Here is a 21,972-nt window from a genome sequence, read left to right as displayed (position 1 = left end):
GAGCTCGGCTGTGCTCCTATACAGCACTCCATTTGTCCATGCCGCGGGGCACATGTATGTCTGTCAGTTGAAAGCAAGGGCTCTGTGGTTGGAGTCCCGTACGCTATTCTGAGAGCAGAGAGGCAAAGAGAAAGAGAGAAGAGTCTAGAAAGAGTAATCTTTGGATGGATATGTGACTGGCTGTGCTTACAGTACTATAAAAACCACCTCTGCCACTCAGTTCTCATTTTCATTACCTTGAAATCTTAGATCCAAACTTCAAAATGTTACCACTTTACAGGCTTTGCCCAGCGTTAATGTATAATTTCTCAAAGTAGTCTAAAGAGGATGGAAAAAGTTTAAGAGAAGCAGTGACGACAGAGAAACGTACTAACAGCTGGTCCACACTCGGGGAGGAGGAGGGTGGGAGCAGTGGAAGAAATGAGAAGTCCGTGCTGTTTGTGTTTGGACTGAAGGGGAGTTTTCCACCACGGGAAGCACATGGAAAGTGTAGCTCCTGCTCTCCCCCCTCCATCCCTTCAGGCCACGCCCGTGGCAGTCCTGAGTAACATTTGTTGCCAGCCTCGCTAAGGAGGCTTGTTTGTATTTAATTTTTATATGGTCTTTTGGCCCCCACCACCGATTTCAAGGCAGCACTGCCTGGAAGGCACTAGGGTTAGGCAAAGGTTTAGGGTTAGGTATAGCAGCGTCAACCCTGGTTAGGGTATGGTATGGTATGCCAAGTCAATGGTGGGGGCCCAAAAGACCATCAAGCTTTCATTTTCTGACTACAATAGCACAGTCACTGAGTTGGGAAGCCCACCCACCCCAAAGCAAATCAAGAAACTTGCTTTACTAAAGGCATCTCAGGTAACATGTTTTAACATATAAACAGGAAGTAGCATCTGTGATACAACAGTTTCACCACAACAAGGAAAGGGTTTGGTCTTTATGAAACCCTTAAAAAACTTCTAAGACACAAAGTGGCATCTGTTCACATTCATTGAAAACAGCTCTTCCCTCTTGTTATTGTATGTAGTGCAATGCTCATGGATGGGGATATTGTATGTTTATTTGTCAAAAAAAAATAATAATAACTCTTGGTGCAAAATGTGACACTTGGTGTGATGCATTATAGATCACATACAGCACCCTCTACAGTTATTGGCTAAATTGAGTGGTAAAGTCGAGTCAAAAAGAAGTGTAAAACATTATCTTTTGGTAATTTGTCTGGGCCTCACAATGAAAGCAATGAATAACAATTCAACCTTGAAGGGAAGCTAATTTAATCTGAGAAAAACAAAAATTAGAAGAAGTATAAAGAATATTTTCTAGCAATAAATGTACGTGTGCCATTTAGATTCCTCATGGAGACAAACTTGCCATGAAATTCTCCATAAATGATACATAAATGAGACATAATTACTCTAAAAATTGTTTTTGAATGTGGTTGGGTTAATCTTGCTGTAATGACAAAGATGACGCAAAGTTTGCACTTCATATCAAAATGAATTTATTTATTTTTTTAAAAAAGAAAAAGGAATTTACTGAGTATACCTGATACAATAGGGAATGTGCTATTACAAGCATAGAAAGATCTCTCTGAAGGATCCTTTAGCATCTTTAATGTTCTCAGTACAAACCAAAGATTTTAAAACGCCGCTTTAGAATCTTTGGTACAAACAGTTAGAAAATGCCAGCCTAGAGGCACTGTAACGAGGCACAATTCAATAAGCACAATTCAAATTTTACACAACTGATTGACAGAGTTTCTATGCCCCTGCCCTCCCACAGGTTTCTGCCTGTTAAAGTAACACAATGTAGGAATACTGTTTTAGATCAGTTTTCCGTGTACTGGGTATCCATTTAGTGACAAACTGGTACCCAATTTGTCAAGAACAGATGAAAAGTGTAATGTTTCTAGTTGGAACAAAGTGCTTCCAGGTATTCCAGGCATGCATTGGTCTTGACAAAACACAATTCTGCATCAATTTGGCCATGTATGATGTGTTTTATTAGCCATTATTTTAAGGCCAAAGAACTAAACTGTGTTGGTTTAAAAGGGAGTATTCCATTACAACCATGCCTGTGCCATTGCTCTAGGAGGCTAAGCCCACGGGCTTTAGAAAACGCCTTGACACCATGTCAGTTGGCAATGGGATGGATGTCAATTGGATGGAATTCATTTAAAACAACGCTGAACAGATTGCCATACACATATGCTAATGAAAGGACATTTATGGTATAAGGATACTGAATATCCCTATATGCTTGCAGTCCATTTTCCTTTCGGGCATCACAAAACCGTTCCTGCCATAGGCCTAACACACAATGGATCTAAACTTCTGTTAGTGCAGTTCAGCAAAACAATTCACTGTCTCCATGACACAAAAAAAGACATTGCTAAGGGCAACTCATAATCTATTTTGAAACAACTGGGGCCAGGAAACATACAAAATCTTATATTATGCATTTTTGAAACACAAGAATTATACTCTTAATAAGGCACTCAAAGACACCTCCATGTACATATATGACACAAAAAAGACAAAAGCACTTCAATTAATAACGAAAAAGAAAAGAAAAACAGTATTAAAAAATGGTACACTAAGGAACTTGCCAACGACAATTGCTGTACACCATTTTCCGTGTTCCTTTCATGAAAACAACCCTGCTTCAACATCTAAAATATTTGCAATATATTTCTAAGGTAATTTAGTTTATTTGAACACAGGTAACTGAACAGCTGTCAAATCTGAATCTGACATTGGTATCCAACATGTCAGAGTTGGCCAAGCTTTCTATATGGCTCTGCAGATGATGTTACTACACTGCCCCCTTGTGGAATTAAGTTAAAGGAACTATATGTAAGACTCTGGCCAAAACTGGTACTGCAATCACTTTCAAATTACTGTAGAGTGGTGTATCTCCTCCCCCCCGACTCGAGGTTGCCAACCTGGATGCCGAAACACTACTGACTTCGTGATTAGTAGACAGGTAGAGGGTGGCGCATCAGGCCAAAACACAACATGACATGACAAAGCACAACATCAGTTGAGGGCTGCAACTTCACTTTTTAAATGACAATATCCTGGTCAGACTACTGTTGTCAGTGATAAGTATTTGAAATGAACATGATTTCTTAGTATCTAGTGACATCAGGGCCATTTTATGATTAATTGAAATACATTTCTTACATACGGTTCCTTTAACAATGATTGAATGTAATACAAGTAACAACTTGCAGTGTGGGATGCATGGAATCTCATAATCTTAGGTAAAAATGTAAAGTGCTCCATGCTAAAATGATTTCATCAAATGTGAAGTGAAAAATGTAGATATGATCATTTTTTAAGCCCATGACTAAAAGGTATTCCCCTTTTACACTGCAAAAAATAAAATCTAGCCAATATTAATGTTACATTAAGATCAACAAATCTATTTGGTATCGTTTTTACCTAGTATAGAGACGTGGCTACTGAAATTTAACTAGGCAGCCAAATTTGCTTGTTTTTAAGACAAATTTGCTTAAGGCATTGGCAGCCAAATGTGCTTGTTTTCATGATGAGACATCTTAAAATAAGTCAAACTCTTATTAAATTTAGTGATTTTACAAGAAAGCGCTAGGTAAGTCTCTTTATACTGAAAGCAATACCAACTAGATTTTTTGATCTTGATATACTTGGTTAGATTTTATTATATATGCAGTTTCTGCAGTGTATAATATTGTGTAATTTGTGCATCTTATTTATCAGTCTCAGATATTTTGATAGCATTTGTTTTCGTCTTTCTGCCCCTGACCAAAAGTTCACTGCTGAAATGCAGTGAGATGCAAAGAAACTACAAAATACTGGGGAACATGAATTGTTATATCTAAAAAAATCAGAAGTGCATTTGTAATGCCTGACATATCTTATGTCTTAATTCATAAATGAATTCTGAGCCACAAAAACATCCAATCTTTGGCAAACTCTTATGTTCTTGCTTTTTTAAAACAATTTGAGATTTAAAATATAAACTGAATTTAAACTTAAGTATTCAATGTTCATCCTTACTGAAGCAGATGTCTTTCTTAGGATGACAGAATGTGACAGTAAGGTGTCCATCACACCTCTGGACCATTGGTGAGTTTCACGGCTTCTGGATTTTCAGGTTGTTGTTGTTGTTGTTGTTGGTTGGTGGGCTTGTCATTTGTCTTGCCAATGATTGTATTTCGTTTCGCCACAAAGAGGTATATCGCATTCATGGAGAAGACCACAGAGGAACATAGGCCAAACCCCTATAAAAAAAAGGACACAATTGAAATATTCATATGGTATATTGAAAGCACTGATAAATGCTAACTAAATGCTAAATGCCGTAACTCCATTGGCGGGCAGGTGGCCATGAGCAATGGAATAAGTAACCAGCAGAATTGCTGCGCATGAACCAAAGCTGATGTATTAGCTTGGTAAAATCATTATGCTCATATTCATAGCACAAGCAAAATCCTCAAAGAAGAAATCCGAAATGTCCGTGAGCCCCTATATTCATGCCCCCAGAGTATAGCGCTGTTGGGACTTGCATCTTGAACTAGCAGGTTTTTTTTTTTTCTTCTGGGTTACTCGGTGACCTCCAGAAACGGAGACATTTGTGAAAAAGTTTGGTTCCAAAACGCTTTATCTACGTTTTTCAAAACATTCAAAAGTCAGGCTATTTAATTGTGCATTTCAGGTAATATCAATCAAATTGCAGTTGTGTTGTTTTGATTGAGTGAAGACACATACAGACACTGTCACGAATCGTCCAGGACCTTCCAGATCCTGAGCCAGGTTTTCCTGTACCTACCTGGCTGGCGGCACTTTTAGGTGCTCCATTCCCAGGTGGTCAACTCCATGCCATGTTTTGCTGCTGACCTACTGCATCTCCTGTCTCCCTGCTCTGCTGCTTACTTAATCAGGCACAGTATTTAGGCTGGGCTCTTGAAATCCTTCAGTGCGGAGTTATCTTGCTATGTCATCTGGATGTTACTGCTGCTCTGCTACTCTTTCCCTGTGGAAATACGTTTGACCTTTTTGGACTGAACTTTGTTACTGAACTTTGGACTGATCTCTGACCATGATTTTGGATTACTGTTTTTGGATTGTTTGCCCTGGACCTTGTGTGTTGTGCTCACTCATTGACTTTCAATTGTGCTCTGCCATTGCCTGCTGTTGCTTGAAGCGGTTCTTGTTTTTTCACTGAACATTAAATTACAGTTTAACCCGTTACCATTTTTGCTTGTGTCCTACTTCGGGGTCCAACCAGTACCTCTGGCCTACTGGCCGTAACAGACACTAAAGTGCTAAATCTAGTCATTTGTCATCCCTATTTATTACTACTAACTAATACTAAGGGACTGTTCGTTATTTATAAAAGGGGCCACCAGAGGGATTTTGAGTACTTCAATCAAAAGTTGCATGACCTTCCCCTGCCTGCAAGATTTTTTTCAATGACCCTCTAGCAGAATTTTCAAGAAAGACATGACCCTCCCCGGCCAATTGTCGATGTCTTCCGCCCACGCTCTTCTGCGCTATGAAAACAAGCTGACTTAGGCTACCGTTCTAATACCAACCTCTGCTTTCTGATCTTACACATCACACTTCACCAAGATGGTGGCCATTTCAGTAGATTTACTAACTGACATTGTTGTAGAAACACAAGCATGGAAACTAAATGCACACTTCCTGCAACTGCATTAGCCTACTTGAAATAAGTTACTCCTCTAGTAAGTATTCACATGAAATAAAACATTGAGACCATTCAACAAAGCACATTGGGTAATAACAAATTCAACACATGAACTGGTTGCTATGGACTCGTCTCTAGGCTTCCTCAGTCATTGTAAAGCTGCCGAAGCTGAACATTATCCAAAACTCCACTTCTCAGACGAGCGTCAATTTGGGAGCTTGCATGCTACCACTCCTTCCTTCTCAAATGACTTGAAAAGGCTGTTTGCACAATTTCACAAATAATCACAGGGACCGAAATATACCTAACATGCCAACTTTTTCCGGGTTTATCACATATTTTAGCTTTCCCCCCGCAGTCTTGCCGTTTTAATATTTTCCCGTAATCCCAGATTACTGTAATAGCCTACACTCATAACATTAGTCCTGCCATCTGGCCTGTCTCTGTGTTGTCCTGTTGTTACCCCCTTGCCCTTCCAGTGAAACAGATGTATTCAAATCATCGTTTTGCTTGCTTGAATGCGAACTTAGAATGATGTTAACCTATTTAAGTTAACGGCGTGGTTGTCGTGAGAGCACGATTCAATGGCGCTTGCAGTGTTCGGCCGTATGTCAATGTGCACACCTGCCTACCATCAGGCTACTCAGCTACGAGTAGACAAATAATTTACCCTGTTTGTATTCACTCCAAGTTGGCCTACCATAACTTATCAACTCTACACTGTAGACCATAAACTGGCTATTTATTAGGGGTGTCACGATTCTCCAAATCCTCGATTCGATGTAATTTTCGATTTTAAAGTCACGATTCGATTAGATTTTCGATCTTTTTAAAATATTACTATTAATGCATTCCTTATATGTTATTTACTCTTTTTGGCCTTTTCCTTTTCTTTTTCGGGGGGCTTTTATTTTGAAACCGCTTTGAAACCGTTCCAACCGCGAGGTTGTAATGTAAACAGAACTAACATTAGGCTAAAACAGAGACGTGAACAGAGTAAAATGAAACAACACAGAATGTTAATTTGATTGTTTCAGCACACTCCGAAGAGACCCAAGGTTAGTGTTCATGGAATATGTACTTATAAATGTGCATTTTAAGCCTTAAAGTAACTTTGGACTGTAATTAGACCATCTTTTCACTTGCTAAGTTGAGTAGGCTAAGTTAGTTTTAATTGACGTGAATGAACGAATACTTCCACACCGGTGATTTCAAAGTAGCAAAAGGGGCTTTGATTTCGGTAGGTTGATGTGTAGGCCTATATTTTAACTGGCTGCAGCTTAAAATTAGAGGAGTGTTGACGCTGCAGTTCAGCACGTGCATGTGTGTTTGTGTGTCTCGTCATATACATGCTGGACGTGACATTGGGGGTGTGGCTGCATCGTCGATTCTACTTTTAAGTTCGAAGTTCGAGATTGAGATGTAATTTCGATCGATTTCGAAATAAAATCGAAATCGTGACACCCTTACTATTTATATGAAATAACCAAATGTATTTGTTCAACTTTATGAAGCAGAATTACACACTGCTACTTGGAACGCAACACATTTTTGTTTGCGCAGGAGAGAGAATGAAAGCGATTAACAAATTGCACTTGTTGCTGGTTAGTCTGATGAAGAGCGTGTAGCTCGAAAACGTTCACTTGGTGAAATAAAAAATAAAAGATAAAGCAAAACGGGAGCAAGTGTGCGGACATTCAACTTTGTACTTGTTGCTGGTTACCAATAAATACTATATATTTTTTGCAAACAACAAAAACAGAAAGGATGGAGACAGCACAGCTAGAGATGAGCAGGAACAAGGTCAATTGGTAGAAATGCTTGTCAAAATGTTAGGAGCTGGATGTGTGGATGAATGAAGCACAAGTATGCTTTACTATGTAAAGCATGCACACTGTTTAAAGTTAGGCTACACGGTTAACTACAAGTAAACCAAAGGTAAATTTAGCTTTTTGGGGGCTGGATAAAGTTGACCAAATGAATATGGCTGTTAGGCATGAATAAAGTAGGCTACTTTGTTGCTTCAACCCTTCCAACGTTAATGGGGACGAATGTTGACATTTTCCGTATTTTGCGTGAGAAACCCGGGAAATCTCCCTTATTTTCAATGTTCATTGTTGACAGCTATGGAACGAAAGAGAACGTTATATGGCGACAGAAATCAACAATCAAACAAGCCACTTTGATTTTTTGCTGTTTTCATGAATATAAAAGATGGGTGACCCCCCCCTCCCAGACAGAAAAAAAGTTGGGTGACCCTCCCCTCAACAAAGAATAAAAAGACATGACCCTCCCCTATTCTCCTCCGGTGGCCCCTTCAATAAATAATGAACAGTCCCTAAGTGTAAAATACCGGCAACAGAAACAACTTGGTTGAAGACTCTTACCCCAGCCGCCTTCTCTATGTCAGACCCACTGTTGTCCGAGAGGAAGAGAACAGAAGCAAGTAGAAAGAGGACGGTGATCAGAATCGTATATATGAAGTCCTGTAACAGAGTGTCAGTGTTAAGAAACAAGTTTAAGTGAACGGACAACACAGTTAAAATAAAACACACAGTATTAAGAATGTATCTGATTCAATATTCCATCTAACATTCAAAAGTGATCCTGAGATTAGCAAACCAGGGATTTTTTTTGCCTTGTTACATTTGTTACATTGTAAGAATACAGGTATATCCAGATACAGGTACTGACCAGGCGGTCCCAGCAACTGATGCCCACTTTCTTGTGCAGTGAGGAGGCCAGGAGGATGAGGAGGAGCAAGGTGAAGAGGAAGGCCGTGCAGCTGACAAACTCAAAGAAGTAGAGCAAGCTACAAGCGTTACATGTGGGCACCACCTCCTCCAGGACAAAGGCGAAAAATGACAGGAACTGTGGAAACAGAGGGAAACAGTTAAACTGGGGACCTTTATGTGTACACACACACACAGAGTATCAACGTCACACTCTGTGGTTAAATAATGAGTAAATCTTAAGTACAGTAAGGCTAGCTCAACAGTCATTGTCTTTAGATAGATAGATACTTTATTGATCCCCAAGGGGAAATTCAGGGAGTCTCAGTAGCATACAGACATCACACACAACATGCACTTACAGCAGAAATGGTAAATATAAGTATAACTATAAACATATAACCAAACTCCACTGTACAATAGAGACAGAAGGAGATAAGAAAAACGAAATACTAAAACAAAACTAAATACTAAATGTACTATATAAATGAAATGTAAAAAAATCCAGTGTGCTTGAGGGTGATCAAGCATGAGACGCTTGTATTGACAGGGCCTGTAGTTCTGTGCATATTAAGACTGCTCCAACCATTGCCACTTTTAAAACCCAATTGAAGACCACCCTCTTCTCTATGGCTTTTTCCTGTTTTTAATTTGTGATATGTTTTATACCTGCTTACTTTTATTTGAGGTAATGCCTGAGCTATGTAAAGCACATTGTGTCTACCTGGGGTATGAAATGTGCTATATAAATAAATTGCCTTGCCTTGCCTTGTGTGCATGGTGAGGTGCTCAAGAGAGTGAGTGTCATGGTGAGGGTGCAAAAGTAGTCCAACAGTAGTCCTTTAGTTATGTGTGCATGGTAAGGTGCTCCAGAGAGTGAGTGTCATGGTGAAGGTGCATAAAGTAGTCCAACATTAGTCCAACAGTGCAATAATAAGGTCTAGAGACCAGCATAAATAATATGGACAAATAGGAGAGTAAAGTATAATGTAGACAAAGTAATATAAAAACTATAAAAAACTATGTCAGTGCAATGACAGGTTGAGGTAATACAGCCATTCAGTATTGTAGCAGAAGCCATTGATCATGTGTGCTTATATAGCATGAAAAACAGTGTAGCAGGAAAACAGTAGTAAAAACATTAGGTTGTGGACATTAGTAAAACAGTAGTAAAGCAGTAGTGGGCAGTCAGTACTCAAACATGAAGAGGGTGGAGAGGCAGACAGACTTCTCTGCTTAGTCTATCTCTCCTCTTCCCTTTAGTGAAGCATTAAACAGTTCAATGGCCCTGGGGACAAATGACTTCCTCAGCCTTTCAGTTGTGCATGGCAGTGAGCGAAGTCTCCAGCTGATCAAGCTCTTTTGCATTTTAATAGTGCTGTAGAGTGGATGGCATTCATTGTCCAAGATGTTGATCAGTTTGTTCAGGGTCCTTTTGTCAGATATTGAAGTGATGCACTCCAGTTCAGCTCCCACTACAGAGCCAGCCTTCCTTACCAGCCTGTCAAGTCGCCCAGCATCCTTCTTCTTTGTGCCTCCTCCCCAGCATACCACTGCATAGAAGAGGACGCTGGCAACAACAGACAGAACATCCAGAGGAGCTTGCTGCACACATTGAAGGACCACAGCCTCCTCAGGAAGTACAGCCTGCTCTGTCTGACGAACTGTGGTCGCTCGGTCAGGTAGTCTGTAATCCAGGTTACCAGGTGAGCGTCCACACCCATCTGCAACAGCTTGTCTCCCAGTCTGAGGGGTTGGATGGTGTTAAAAGCCAATCTTAGATTTCAAATCAAAGAACATGATTCTCACAGCACTTTTCCCCTTGTCTAGGTGAGAATGTGGGTGTGAGTGCATCTGGGGTCTGTGTGTCTTATGGCTGTTGACTGAAGTCGTTGTCACCTCATTGTTCGTGGTCGCCATGTGGGGGAGGGGTGCAATATCCAGTGATTGTGGGGGTGAGTGTAGCACTGGTAATGAGGTGGGGTGGGGGCTGGGGGATGACCACCTCCTTGATGTCCCTGTCAAGGTTGCCAGAGTCTTGGACAGCTCAAAAGGCACAGGCAAGGAGGCATCAGGCAGGGGCAGAGCGTGGGGTGATGGGGGCTTAGGTCGTTGGATGTCCCCGGGATACAGAGCTGGGGAGACTGGGAGGTGGGGGTAGGGCGGGCACGCAAACAAGAGCAGTACTTGGAGCTGGTGCAGGGCAATCGAACCTGTTGTAAAAGTGGTTCAGCTGGTTCGTCCTGTCTAGGTCTCCCTCCACAGAGCTGCTGCTCTTCTTAAGGCCAGTGATGGATTTCATACAGCCCCACACCTCCTTCATGTTGTTTTCTTGCAACCTCTGTTCCATCTTCCTTCTGTAGTCCTCCTTAGCCTCTTTCAGCTTATTCTTGAGTTCCCCCTGTACTCGCCTCGGCTCTGCCATGTCCCCCTCTTTAGACGCCATCTTTTTCCTATTGAGAAGGGTCTTGACATTACTGGTTATCCAAGGCTTGTTATTTGGATAGCAGCGTACAGTCCTTGTGGGAACAACAATGTCCATACAGAAGTTCAGATAGTCAGTAGTGCAATGTGTGACCTCCTCTAAGTCCTCTCCATTCAGTAGCACACTCCAGTCCGTGGACTCAAAGCAGTCTCACACAGTATGACAACACTGGAGCTGGAAAGAAGCCATCAAAATGTGTAGCCTACACCTTAAGCCTTAATTTTAGGAGGAGAAACCAACGTCTAGGCAAGTTCAGGCAGCCGGTTGCTGTCTCTCCTCATTAGAAGGTCTCTGGTTAAACTAACTTATAGTATGAGCTATTGAGGAATTTCGGCAAATTCAGGGATTTTTAACACTTCCCTTAAAAATCCCTTACGGTCAATGTACTGTAAATCAAAGCCAGTGGCGTTAAAGCCCACCCAGACCTTAATAATCCTCCCAAAGTCTTTATTATTGTTAAACTACACTGTTATAAACTGCAGTCCGGCGTTGAAACCCACCCAGACCTTAATAATCAAGGATTAAAATAATCCTACCAAAGTCTTTATTATTGTTAAACTACACTGTTATAAACTGCAGACTGGCATCATTGAACTATATTCTGCTCTTTTTCAATCATTCATTTATTTCAAAAAGAGTTTTGCAAAAACAAGTCTCAAACGCACTCTTCCACATTAGGGAAACATATTATACATACAGAAGTGCATGTCTACATACAAACACACACATGCACAAGTACAAAAAAAGGAGTTTGTTTAAGGTGATTGTCAGTTTTGCAGTATTTTTATAGCCCTACACACAAATACACACAATGCACACAAACCCTCAACCCCCCCCCCCCCCCACACACACAAACATACCGACGCCCACACAAAGTATAAGAAGGAAAGGGTTGCATTTGACATATGTTAGGTGATTGTCAGTTTCACAGTATTTATATAGCCCTACACACAAGTCATCAACCCCGCTGCTTCCATATGAAGCAATATCATCAATAAAAACTAGTGACCCAGTTTCATAGGCAGCCATATGTACAGCATAACACACCACATCTTAGATGATGTGTATGGCCAGGAGCTGTTCATCATCTTCTCTATTCTCTTTTCTTCCCAACATTTTGGTTAATGTTGAGCTTACTTTTACCTGTCCAAAGAAATGTTACAGAAATGGTACTGGTATTTAGAAGTTTAATACCAGAGGCCCGTTGCACAAAAGTAGGATCAAGACATCCAGGATAAGTGACTGAGCTGAGCTCAATGAATCAAAAACAAGAGCGTCCAGGCTTAATTGGTTGCACAAAGACCAAGCCACGATGAGCAGACACAGATTCATCAAGCCAGGTGAAACCGATCCTAGATAAGTGCGCGCTCACGGCTCCCTCAAATAGACCCCACCACCAATCACAGTTTCACTGATTCACCATGACAAGTAGACATAGTAGAGCGGCTTCATTGCTCCTTCTACGGTGTAAAGTAGGTAGCGATTTAGCCTTTTCACAACACCTCTGTTTAGGAGAATATTGCAACTAGTGTCGCGACCACCACACGCGAGTATGGTTACGGCGCTCTCGTGACGTCACATTGTCGCACGACAGGTCGGGAATGGCGAGTATGTAAAAGACATAATTAAAAAGAAAGGCAACACCACCACAGTGATAAAGCAAAGCAATCTTCCCTGATGACGACAGTGGTCGGCTAGTGAGGGACCAATATGAGTTAAGTTAGTTAATATGCGTGATTTTATGTCCTGCAGTGGCAGAGGAATTTAGATTTGTTTTTTCTCTGTGGCCCTAATACTCCGTCATTTTATATATAGCATAGTCTATGGGAAACTGTAAATAATGATTGCAAAATCATCTAAAAATCATCATTTATCCAAAATGATTGAAATTAATGATCACAAACATTTAAATAATGACAGTGGGTCTATATGTGATAACAATGTGTAGTGGGCAGTGGAATAATTATTGGTTTCCGTTTGTGGTGACTGCTGACTGAGATAAGGGATGAGATTAAATAGATCCTGGAATTTAGCTTGGTCTGGAGCAGGCTAGCTCCACAGAATAAATCTCCATGGTGACTTATACCATAACATATCCTGCTGCCCTCTATCCCGCTTTTGTGCAACCGGATCACGGATAAATTGAGCCGGGATAACCAAGATATCCCGGCTTAATACCTTATCCTAGTTTTGTGCAACAGGCCTCTGATCCCAAAATCCCCTGACCAAACAAACAAACAAACTTTCCCTTTGAAGCAATCAGCATAAAGCTAAGCAGGAGGAGGCAGCCCTTCCACACATGTGTAGTACGAATCAGTGCACACAGGAACAGCTGCCACATGGTTGGACTTGTTGCATCGCACCGATGAAATGATCCATGAATAAAAAGTCACATCGATTTAGAGATAAGTACAACAGCATTTTGCCTTAAGACTACTGAAATATATGTAATGATGCCATTTGTTGTGCAGGGCACAGGGCAGACGCATTTTGAAATGGTGATTCTTTTAGGCCCTGTTAAGCAAATATACCATATCACATGCCATGATGCCTTTACAAAAAACAAATAAATAAATAAATAAATAAATAAAAAACTTTTAATGACAACTTACCCACATCTTACAGACGCCCTTACTTGCACTGGCTATATTTAGACATTTACTGCTGACAGAAAAAGACACAGTCTCTGACGTAAATCCTGTGATTGAGCGCAATAAAAAAGAAGGGGCCTCAACAAAGTGTCTCTGTGTTGCCTTAATAAAAAAAGGCCGCTCTTTCTACACATCAGAGAGATGCATATTTAGCTTGACTTGTGGTGGAGTGTATTTGCCTGGTCCAACATGTTAATGTAAGAGGAAGAAAGTGTGTGTGTGTGTGTGTGTGTGTCTGTGGATTAATCTATGAGTGTTTTATTGCCTGCAGCGTGTGTGGACAGAATGCATGAGATGGTCTCTCAGTCCAAGCAGTTGAACGTTTCAGTTTCTGTGTGACACGCATGGGAAAAGTCCCCTGCCTTTTGGTGGCAAAAATAGCCTTGATTACTTTCACAAAAGCTTTGTGTTGGGACACATGGGAAGCAGCATTTATTTATTACAAAATTACCAATACTGTGTTTTGGTGGGCTGTCCCCCCAAAATCACTAGAACCGTACTTCCACATTTTTATCTGACAATAATGTAGCCTAAGGAACACACAAACATTTTGGGAAATTACGTAGCTTATTTAGCCTAGAAATCTAGACGCACCCTAGCGGCCTACCAGGGCTAGTCTAGCACCTCTCCGTTGGCTTGTGTGCTGGAAAAATTAAACTTCTATCAGGCCAATCAAATCGTGTATAGAGACGTTAGGCGGGCTTAACAATGATTGATGGCGGAGTTGCAACGGTTTGGCTTGAATTCCCTGCTACTTGAAAACAAAGGAGATGGATGTTGCTGTTGACACGAGTTTAAGTTAAGTTGGCAAAAGTTTGAATTAGCCAACTAGCTCCGCTGGTGGGAAAATGCATGGGACTCATAACGCCGTCCTATTGCGTGCAGAGGGAATTTGAAAGACAACCGATTATCTCGCCCCTCGGACTGAGCACTGCCAACGGTGATTGCCCAGACCCTACATTTTAATGTGGGTCTGGCTCGTCAGGCTATAGCTTATTCACCCCGAGAGTTAGATAAGATGATACTGTACATACCTTTCTCTGTCTCTGTGCGTGCAGTAACTCAATCTGAAGCACCAACAATTAGCGTAGCTTAGCATAGGTCATTGAGGTGGGCAGTTCCAACTAGTCTAACTACCAAAAGTGACAAAAGAACTCAAACATTGTTCTATTTACATGTTGTGACTAGAATACATCTAGTATTACAATGTATACAAATTTCTATGTAAAATGCAACACAGCGATTTTCTAAGCATACACTGTACATGCTTGGAACTACATTCTATTTTCAGGTGCTGTGTGTAAATCACTCTGCCTAAGTAGCAGTGCTTTTGCTGAATGACAACATAGTTCCAAGTTTGCATATGCTTAGAAAATCGCCTATTTGTAGCCTATATGTTGTAACTATACAACTCACAACATGTAAATGGGAAAATGTTGGGAGTTCTTTTGGGTGCTATAGGCTAGTTGGAACTGCCCACCTTAATGAACCATGATAAGCTATGCTAACGGTGGGTGCTTCGAAATGAGTGCAATGCATAGAGACAAGAGAGGTATGTATCATCTTATCTAACTCTGGGGGTGACAGTGAATAAGCTAATTTCCCAAAAAGTTGACATGTTCCTTTACCAGAAGCAGACACACACCCCACTACATTACAGTACACTTCCTTAATTTTTTTTATTTTGCTGATGCTAGGGAAAACACAGATTTCTTACATAGGGATGGGAAAACCCCTGCAGTCATGGACTACTCTGGCAGATGGAAATTGTGTGGTGGTGATATTATGAGATCATTTAAATTTTCATCAAACACTTGTGACTAGAACTATCCCTACTAGGCCTACCAGAATTGAAACATTATACAACATGACAACACAACATGAGACCTGTTCTCCTTAGTACAAGAAAGAAACATCACAGTAGCAATGCACTTGTTCTCTATACAATGTTTAAGTGTTTGCCACATTTTGCTGAAGATACTGCAGTGGAATGAAATGATAACTTGGGGCCATTTGACATGTGGGTTCCCCTATGGAAAATGTCCATTCTAACAACCTAACATTTAGGCTACAGTATGGTGGCTAAACACAACAGAATACCAGACTACACCAGACACTCATGACTTTTGTTTACAGGAACACAAGTCAAGGTCTATACCTAACAAGTAGAGCAGGCCATGGCTGAGACGGGGTGAATAATACAAAAAAAGTAACACTCCAGAGTTACCGGAAAGCACCAAGCAGCCAAACAGGAGAGTGCATACAAAACCAATACAATGATGGATAGGGGGGGTTTCCAGACAGTCCCTGAACACATGTTAGGAGTTTGGCTTACTGGAAGATAACCCAGGGGTAAGAACGATATATCAGCCATTATAGCGGTCTTTCAAAGGTACAATACTTAAATTCAACCCTGCATCATGTAGTTTACTAGGCCTGTGATAAGGGTGGATGAATCTTTCAAGTATCATCTGTGTTGTAGTCAAGACAAAATGTTATACTCAAGTAAAATTACCAATACCTTGATGAAATATTACTCAAGTACAAGTTAAAATACCGATCTGAAAATGTACTCAAGTTAAAGTAAAAAGTAGTTCATTTAAAATGTACTTTAAGTAAAAGTTACTCAGTTACTTTATTTTTTTTGGGGGGTGGGTACCAGAACAACCAGTTTTACCAAAGACTTTCTAATGAGGAGATACAGCACTCAAAAAATCCTCCATAGTAATGCATGGGGTTAGTTTGTAACGGCAATATGGCAGTTGTCTACACATCATATGTCTACACATATCACAACCCTTCCGCAGGCAAAACGTCAACATGTGAATTGAGCCAATCATGTGGTGTGTTGTAAAATACATTGAGTCGATAATTTGGTGTGCTGTGAAGACATCGTGCCAATCATCTGTTGTGATCTCGCTGTTGGAGCAAGATTGGTGTCGTGAAGCCTTACGCACACACATTTTTTTGCTGAAATAGATGCACGATAAGTGCCCAAAAAGTGTTGCAATATGGCCGCCGAGTGGAGGTACTTGCCTGAAAAGGACGTTGAGAAATGGAGATCTATGTGAAAAATCACCGCAGTTCTCCTTTAAGTTTGAGCAGTAGTTGATTTTCAAAGTTAGTTGCACTCATCCTTGGGTCGCTTTGCAGTGAACAGTAATCCAGCACAACTGAAAAGCCCCTCACAGGCAGCTGAGGCAGGCAGGCCAATATTGAGTTTTTTTTATATTTGGAAACGAGCAGAAGGTTCAGCAGATTAAAGGGTGTCGTACTGGGGGGGAAAGTGGAAAGTATAGGGCCCCAATGGAGGAGAGGGCCCGTGAAAAGTGAAATACAGGGGGCACAACATTTTCACCAGGAAAAAGAGAGACACCAAAATGAGGGGAAACAACTGCTAATAAACATCTTTCCAAAGAAAGTTGAGCACAAACGTCAAAACACGAAATCCCATGGTGTTTGCTTAAATATCTCCGCAATCATTAGTGCTAAAACGAACTGAGACAACCGATTGGAATAGCGGAAAATACACTTTCATAGGTTAGGCTAATCTGATGCATCTCGTGATCCAGCTCCATCACTTTCAGAAAGACTACATGGCGCCAGCTTGATTCATGTCCTGTTGTAGGCTACATCAGAGCCCGTTTACGACATTCTCTGGCTACATGCTGATCATTATCACTAGGCTAGTGGTTTAGGGCGCGATTTTTTTCTCTCCTTTTCCGTTTCCGTTAGTCTTAACTTTTTTTTTTACTCAAGTAATGGATGGGATTTTTGATGTAGCGAAGTACAATACTTCACTCAAAATGTAATCAAGTAAAATTTAAAATACCGATTTTATAAACTACTTAAAAAATAAAAAAATACACAGAAAAACTACTCAATACTAGCCTGGCTAGCGCCACCACTTCTCAATGAGACGTGGTCTGGGAACCAAACGTTCATTTTCTCGTATTTGAAAAAAATGCCCAGATACGTTTATTGGGTGCCACGGATGTCTATCAAATGCGTCTGTGCATGGCTCATCATCGTCTTGCTTTCCCCCTTGTTCTGTGATTGGTCCCCTATCTCAGGCGAAAATTTGCTCCATGGTCTCCAGGCTGCCTTAGCAGCGTGAATCAAATTGCGCGCAAGGCAGCACGGGAACACCCAGGCTAACTCAATACAGTAACGTGAGTAAATGTATTTCGTTACTTTCCACCTCTGTCTGCCATGAAACATTCTGTCTCTCTAAGCTAGACTACCAGAAGCATATAGTTAAAGGAACACGCCACCCAATGTCAGTAGTAATATATGTTCTTACCTTAACTTTCACGAGTTGAGTCATACCTCTCCCGTGTCCGTACGTGCACTCAAACGCTCTGGTGCGCGGCTGGACTGTGTTAGCATGTTGCTATGCTAGCGGGCTTTGACGGCAACTAAGCGTAGAAGTAATCAAAAACATCCACGTTTTACCGACTTAAATACAGTTGCACGAGTAGTTGATAGAAATGCTACGGCCACGCAACATGAAACGTGGCGATTTTCCAAGCGAATAAACCGGAGAACTACAATGTGTGGCGCAATAGCACTTGGGAGTACTTCGACCTAGCGTAGTAGTATTGTTAACACCTAATTGTAGATCCTATCCACCACAGAGTTTAGAATCCATGCTGGATCGACCCTCAGCCTCTCCCTCCCCTCTGAGCGAGAGAGAGGCACACACACTAGAGATGCGCTGATGGGCTATTATTTCAACCATAACTGCATAGCAAAACTTATCATCCATCAACACCAAAGTTTTTTGACCAATCTTCGAAACGGCACCCGCCCACCATCCGCTGGTTGTTTTAATGTAGGCTATATGGGTGATGCAGCGCTGCTGACGTGAGGCTAGAAAGCCCTTGCCTGTTCTAGGAAGACTGATCCAATGCAGCAAATATATTAAAAGGCTAAAGTCGTACATTGGCTATGTTGTAGCCTATCCCCAGAATATCAGCAGCAAACTCAGTCTCTGTCTCGCAAAACAGTCTCCAAATAAAACGCACATCGGCCTGTTGCCTATACTGCCAGCTTGTGACAATATATCGTCCAAAATGCTTGATTGCATTGCATTCTCCACATTTTTAGCTACATTTTCATGTACCACATCAGCATTTTTGCTCAGTGAATCTTTTGTAAATTGCTTTAAAATGAATTGCGCTGTCTGTCTGAAAAAGACGCGCTCGTGCAGTCAAAATGAATGGGAGTCTTCAGAACAGGCTTTCAGTCACCCATTAAACAGTGTGTAAAGTAGCCTATAATGTGAATGACTTGTTATTTTATCAAGGATTTCTTTCTTTTTGCAAAAAATAAAGTTCAATAGGCATTAATTAGTAGGCCAGGAGCATGTTGAAATTATGTGGCAAATTGCGTTTTTTATTACAATGATAAAATTGTAAAAGGACGTGACCGAAGCTGAGGCAAGCCAGGCAATAGGCCTATAGGCCCGACGGTAATTGTAAAGCAATTTACAAAAGATTCACTGAACAAAAATGCTGATGTGGTACATGAAAATGTAGCTAAAAATGTGGAGAATGCAATGCAATCAAGCATTTTGGACGATATATTTTCACAAGCTGGCAGAAAAGGCAACAGGCCGATGTGCGTTTTATTTGGAGACTGTTTTGCGAGACAGAGACTGAGTTTGCTGCTGATATTCTGGGGATAGGCTACAACATAGCCAATGTACGACTTTAGCCTTTTAATATATTTGCTGCATTGGATCAGTCTTCCTAGAACAGGCAAGGGCTTTCTAGCCTCACGTCAGCAGCGCTGCATCACCCATATAGCCTACATTAAAACAACCAGCGGATGGTGGGCGGGTGCCGTTTCGAAAATTGGTCAAAAAACTTTGGTGTTGATGGATGGCTGATGGATGATAAGTTTTGCTATGCAGTTATGGTTGAAATAATAGCCCATCAGCGCATCTCTAGTGTGTGTGCCTCGCTCTCGCTCAGAGGGGAGGGAGAGGCTGAGGGTCGATCCAGCATGGATTCTAAACTCTGTGGTGGATAGGATCTACAATTAGGTGTTAACAATACTACTACGCTAGGTCGAAGTACTCCCAAGTGCTATTGCGCCACACATTGTAGTTCTCCGGTTTATTCGCTTGGAAAATCGCCACGTTTCACGTTGCGTGGCCGTAGCATTTCTATCAACTACTCGTGCAACTGTATTTAAGTTGCTAAAACGTGGATGTTTTTGATTACTTCTACGCTTAGTTGCCGTCAAAGCCCGCTAGCATAGCAACATGCTAACACAGTCCAGCCGCGCACCAGAGCGTTTGAGTGCACGTACGGACACGGGAGAGGTATGACTCAACTCGTGAAAGTTAAGGTAAGAACATATATTACTACTGACATTGGGTGGCGTGTTCCTTTAAGGCTCACATATCGGTTCACTGATAAAAAGTAAATAACCATAAATGTAATAAACATTCTGTCTCTCTAAGCTAGACTACCAGAAGCATATAGTTAAAGCTCACATATCGGTTCACTGATAAAAAGTAAATAACCATAAATGTAACCATGGCTGCTAAATTCATCACCTGTGAAGAACCATTCTGTATAGGCTACAGACATACTGCATTTAGTGAAAAAGGAAGTGGGGAAAAGCATGATCAAATTTAATTTAATAAACATTTATGGGTGATGCATTTCAATCGAGCAGTTGTTGGGATTTTGAGAGGGAGAGAATGAATGGCAGTCTCATTCAATTATCCTCACATACTTTCTGTCATTGCCCAGTATCCTGCCTTTTCATGGCCTCTCGTCTAGTGAGCATAAAAATGTCCCTTGGACCAAATGGAAGCTAGCCTACACTCTTTCTTTGTACTTTAAAAATGACTCGCGTAATTGAATTCACCATCTTTTTGTTAATTACATTTGTGGTGCAAAGACAGGCCGCACACTGCCAACCCCTGATTCTGTTTAAGAGCTTACAGGAAGGCACTGTTCTGGGCCCATCTGACTGCCTCATTGGTGCTTTCTTTTTGCTCCCTTAGAGTGTAAAGCGAATCATTAGTCCAATTTCCATCACAGGAACTCAAAGGTAGTTTTTGGGGTGCTCACACCTGTGTGTGTGTCCTCACAACAGGAACGCCCCCTTGACTGCAGTTCCAGCCTGACTTGTACCCACTCTTATGTTGACTGCTTTTCTTCTGTAACATTCTTTATGTCATTGGCTAACAATTAATGGATGACAAATATGCCTTGTTCCTGGTAAGTAGCCTACAAACTAGTCAGACCTATTCTGTTAGAACCACAAAAACAACCCTGATCCATTTCCTGCACCAGACTGCCAAGAATGCACTACACTGAAAATTCAAGAAAGCATGTACATCTGCACACAGTTCAATGTTCTTCAGAGCCACAGTTTGAAGTAATGTTACCTTAAACATTAGATGTAGCCTAACCATGACGAGAACACAAAAGAAAGCCAGAACATCCCAATGATGTTGCATGCTTATTATCCATGATGTTGCATGCTTATTATCATTCGATGTTTTGGCTAAGTCCTGTTCTGTCGTTCTTAAGTGAACACTGATGGTAGAATTATTAAGATGGCGAAAGGTTGTGATTAGAATGTGACGGCCTTCTGTTCATGCGCCCACTTCATAGAAGCATAGGCTACGGTGTGAGAAATAGTATAAAATAAGTCATTAAATAAAGTAAGAAACTCGGTGTCTATCTGACATTAAAAAAAACACCAAAAACACTTCCGTTGGGTTTCCGAGAGTGTGGGTGTTCTCGTGCGAGGCGTTTAGGCTACGGCGCCCAAGTCATTTCGAAGCGGGAATACTGTTTTTAAGAGAACAGGCTCTTGTTTAAAGCTTTAATCTTAGTACTTACCACTTCTGCCAACTTAAAAACAAATCCCCAAATCCCCAAATGTCCAAATTTGTTCGATTTCTGATTCTGATCCAAAGGAGCCGTGGTCGTGTTATAGGTTTGTGAGTCAGCCATTGCAACTGTTGGTAAAAAAAGGAATATAAACACTCACAGATAATTTATAGGGTAGCCTACCAAATTTATGGCAATAAAGGCTACAGCAGGCTAAATAGAGGTCCAGATTACGTTCTAAACCGATCGTCTAGCCTATGCATCAACGCTTAACACGAACAATACCTCAGTTAAGTTAAACCGAAAGCATAAGCGTTTACTGAGAATCATCACTCAAATGCCACGTAACAAAACAGATAGTATAACGTTAGCCGAATTTAAAAGCAATACACATCATACCTTAACTCACAGCACACAACGAGGATTGGTCGGTCTCGTCGAACTTCGACACTGTTTCTGAGTTCAGCTAGAAAGTGGCGCAGCACTATCAGCCCAGAACAAAACTATGGAACGAAAAGCGATACCCACTTCCGCAATGTTTTGGTTTTAGCCAA

General features: G+C 41.1%; 1 protein-coding gene across 2 annotated transcripts; it reads right to left on the bottom strand.

Moving 5' to 3' along the window:
* Positions 1-1,468: 1,468 nt before the first annotated feature.
* cmtm6 (CKLF-like MARVEL transmembrane domain containing 6) lies at positions 1,469-21,972 on the bottom strand. Of its 2 annotated transcripts, none has more exons than XM_076280210.1 (5): positions 21,828-21,972; positions 21,428-21,546; positions 8,383-8,559; positions 8,076-8,174; positions 1,469-4,258 (listed from the first exon to the last, which is right to left on the bottom strand). In XM_076280210.1, exons 2-5 carry the CDS (start codon positions 21,539-21,541, stop codon positions 4,085-4,087), a joined length of 564 nt encoding a protein of 187 aa, XP_076136325.1. In that variant the 5' UTR covers positions 21,542-21,546; positions 21,828-21,972; the 3' UTR covers positions 1,469-4,084. The 2 variants fall into 2 exon arrangements, with proteins under 2 accessions (XP_076136325.1, XP_076136324.1); XM_076280209.1 differs by having other exon boundaries at positions 21,818-21,969.

This window comes from Alosa pseudoharengus, unplaced genomic scaffold (genome assembly GCF_046254945.1).
Source record: "Alosa pseudoharengus isolate Yale_2024_CS ecotype anadromous, Long Island Sound unplaced genomic scaffold, YU_APseudo_1.1 YU_APseudo_1.1_scf_12, whole genome shotgun sequence".
In the NCBI taxonomy this organism is placed as follows: Eukaryota; Metazoa; Chordata; class Actinopteri; order Clupeiformes; family Clupeidae; genus Alosa; species Alosa pseudoharengus.
This window is presented reverse-complemented; position numbering and strand designations above follow the sequence as displayed.

Excerpts from the sequence above, each read along its gene's own strand:
- cmtm6 (XM_076280210.1), bottom strand. The coding sequence starts at position 21,541 with ATGGCTGACTCACAAACCTATAACACGACCACGGCTCCTTTGGATCAG. Across the intron at positions 8,560-21,427 it reads TTTTTAAGTTGGCAGAAGTG|TTCCTGTCATTTTTCGCCTT; the intron begins GTAAGTACTAAG and ends CTGTTTCCACAG. Across the intron at positions 4,259-8,075 it reads ACATAGAGAAGGCGGCTGGG|GGGTTTGGCCTATGTTCCTC; the intron begins GTAAGAGTCTTC and ends TTTTTTTTATAG.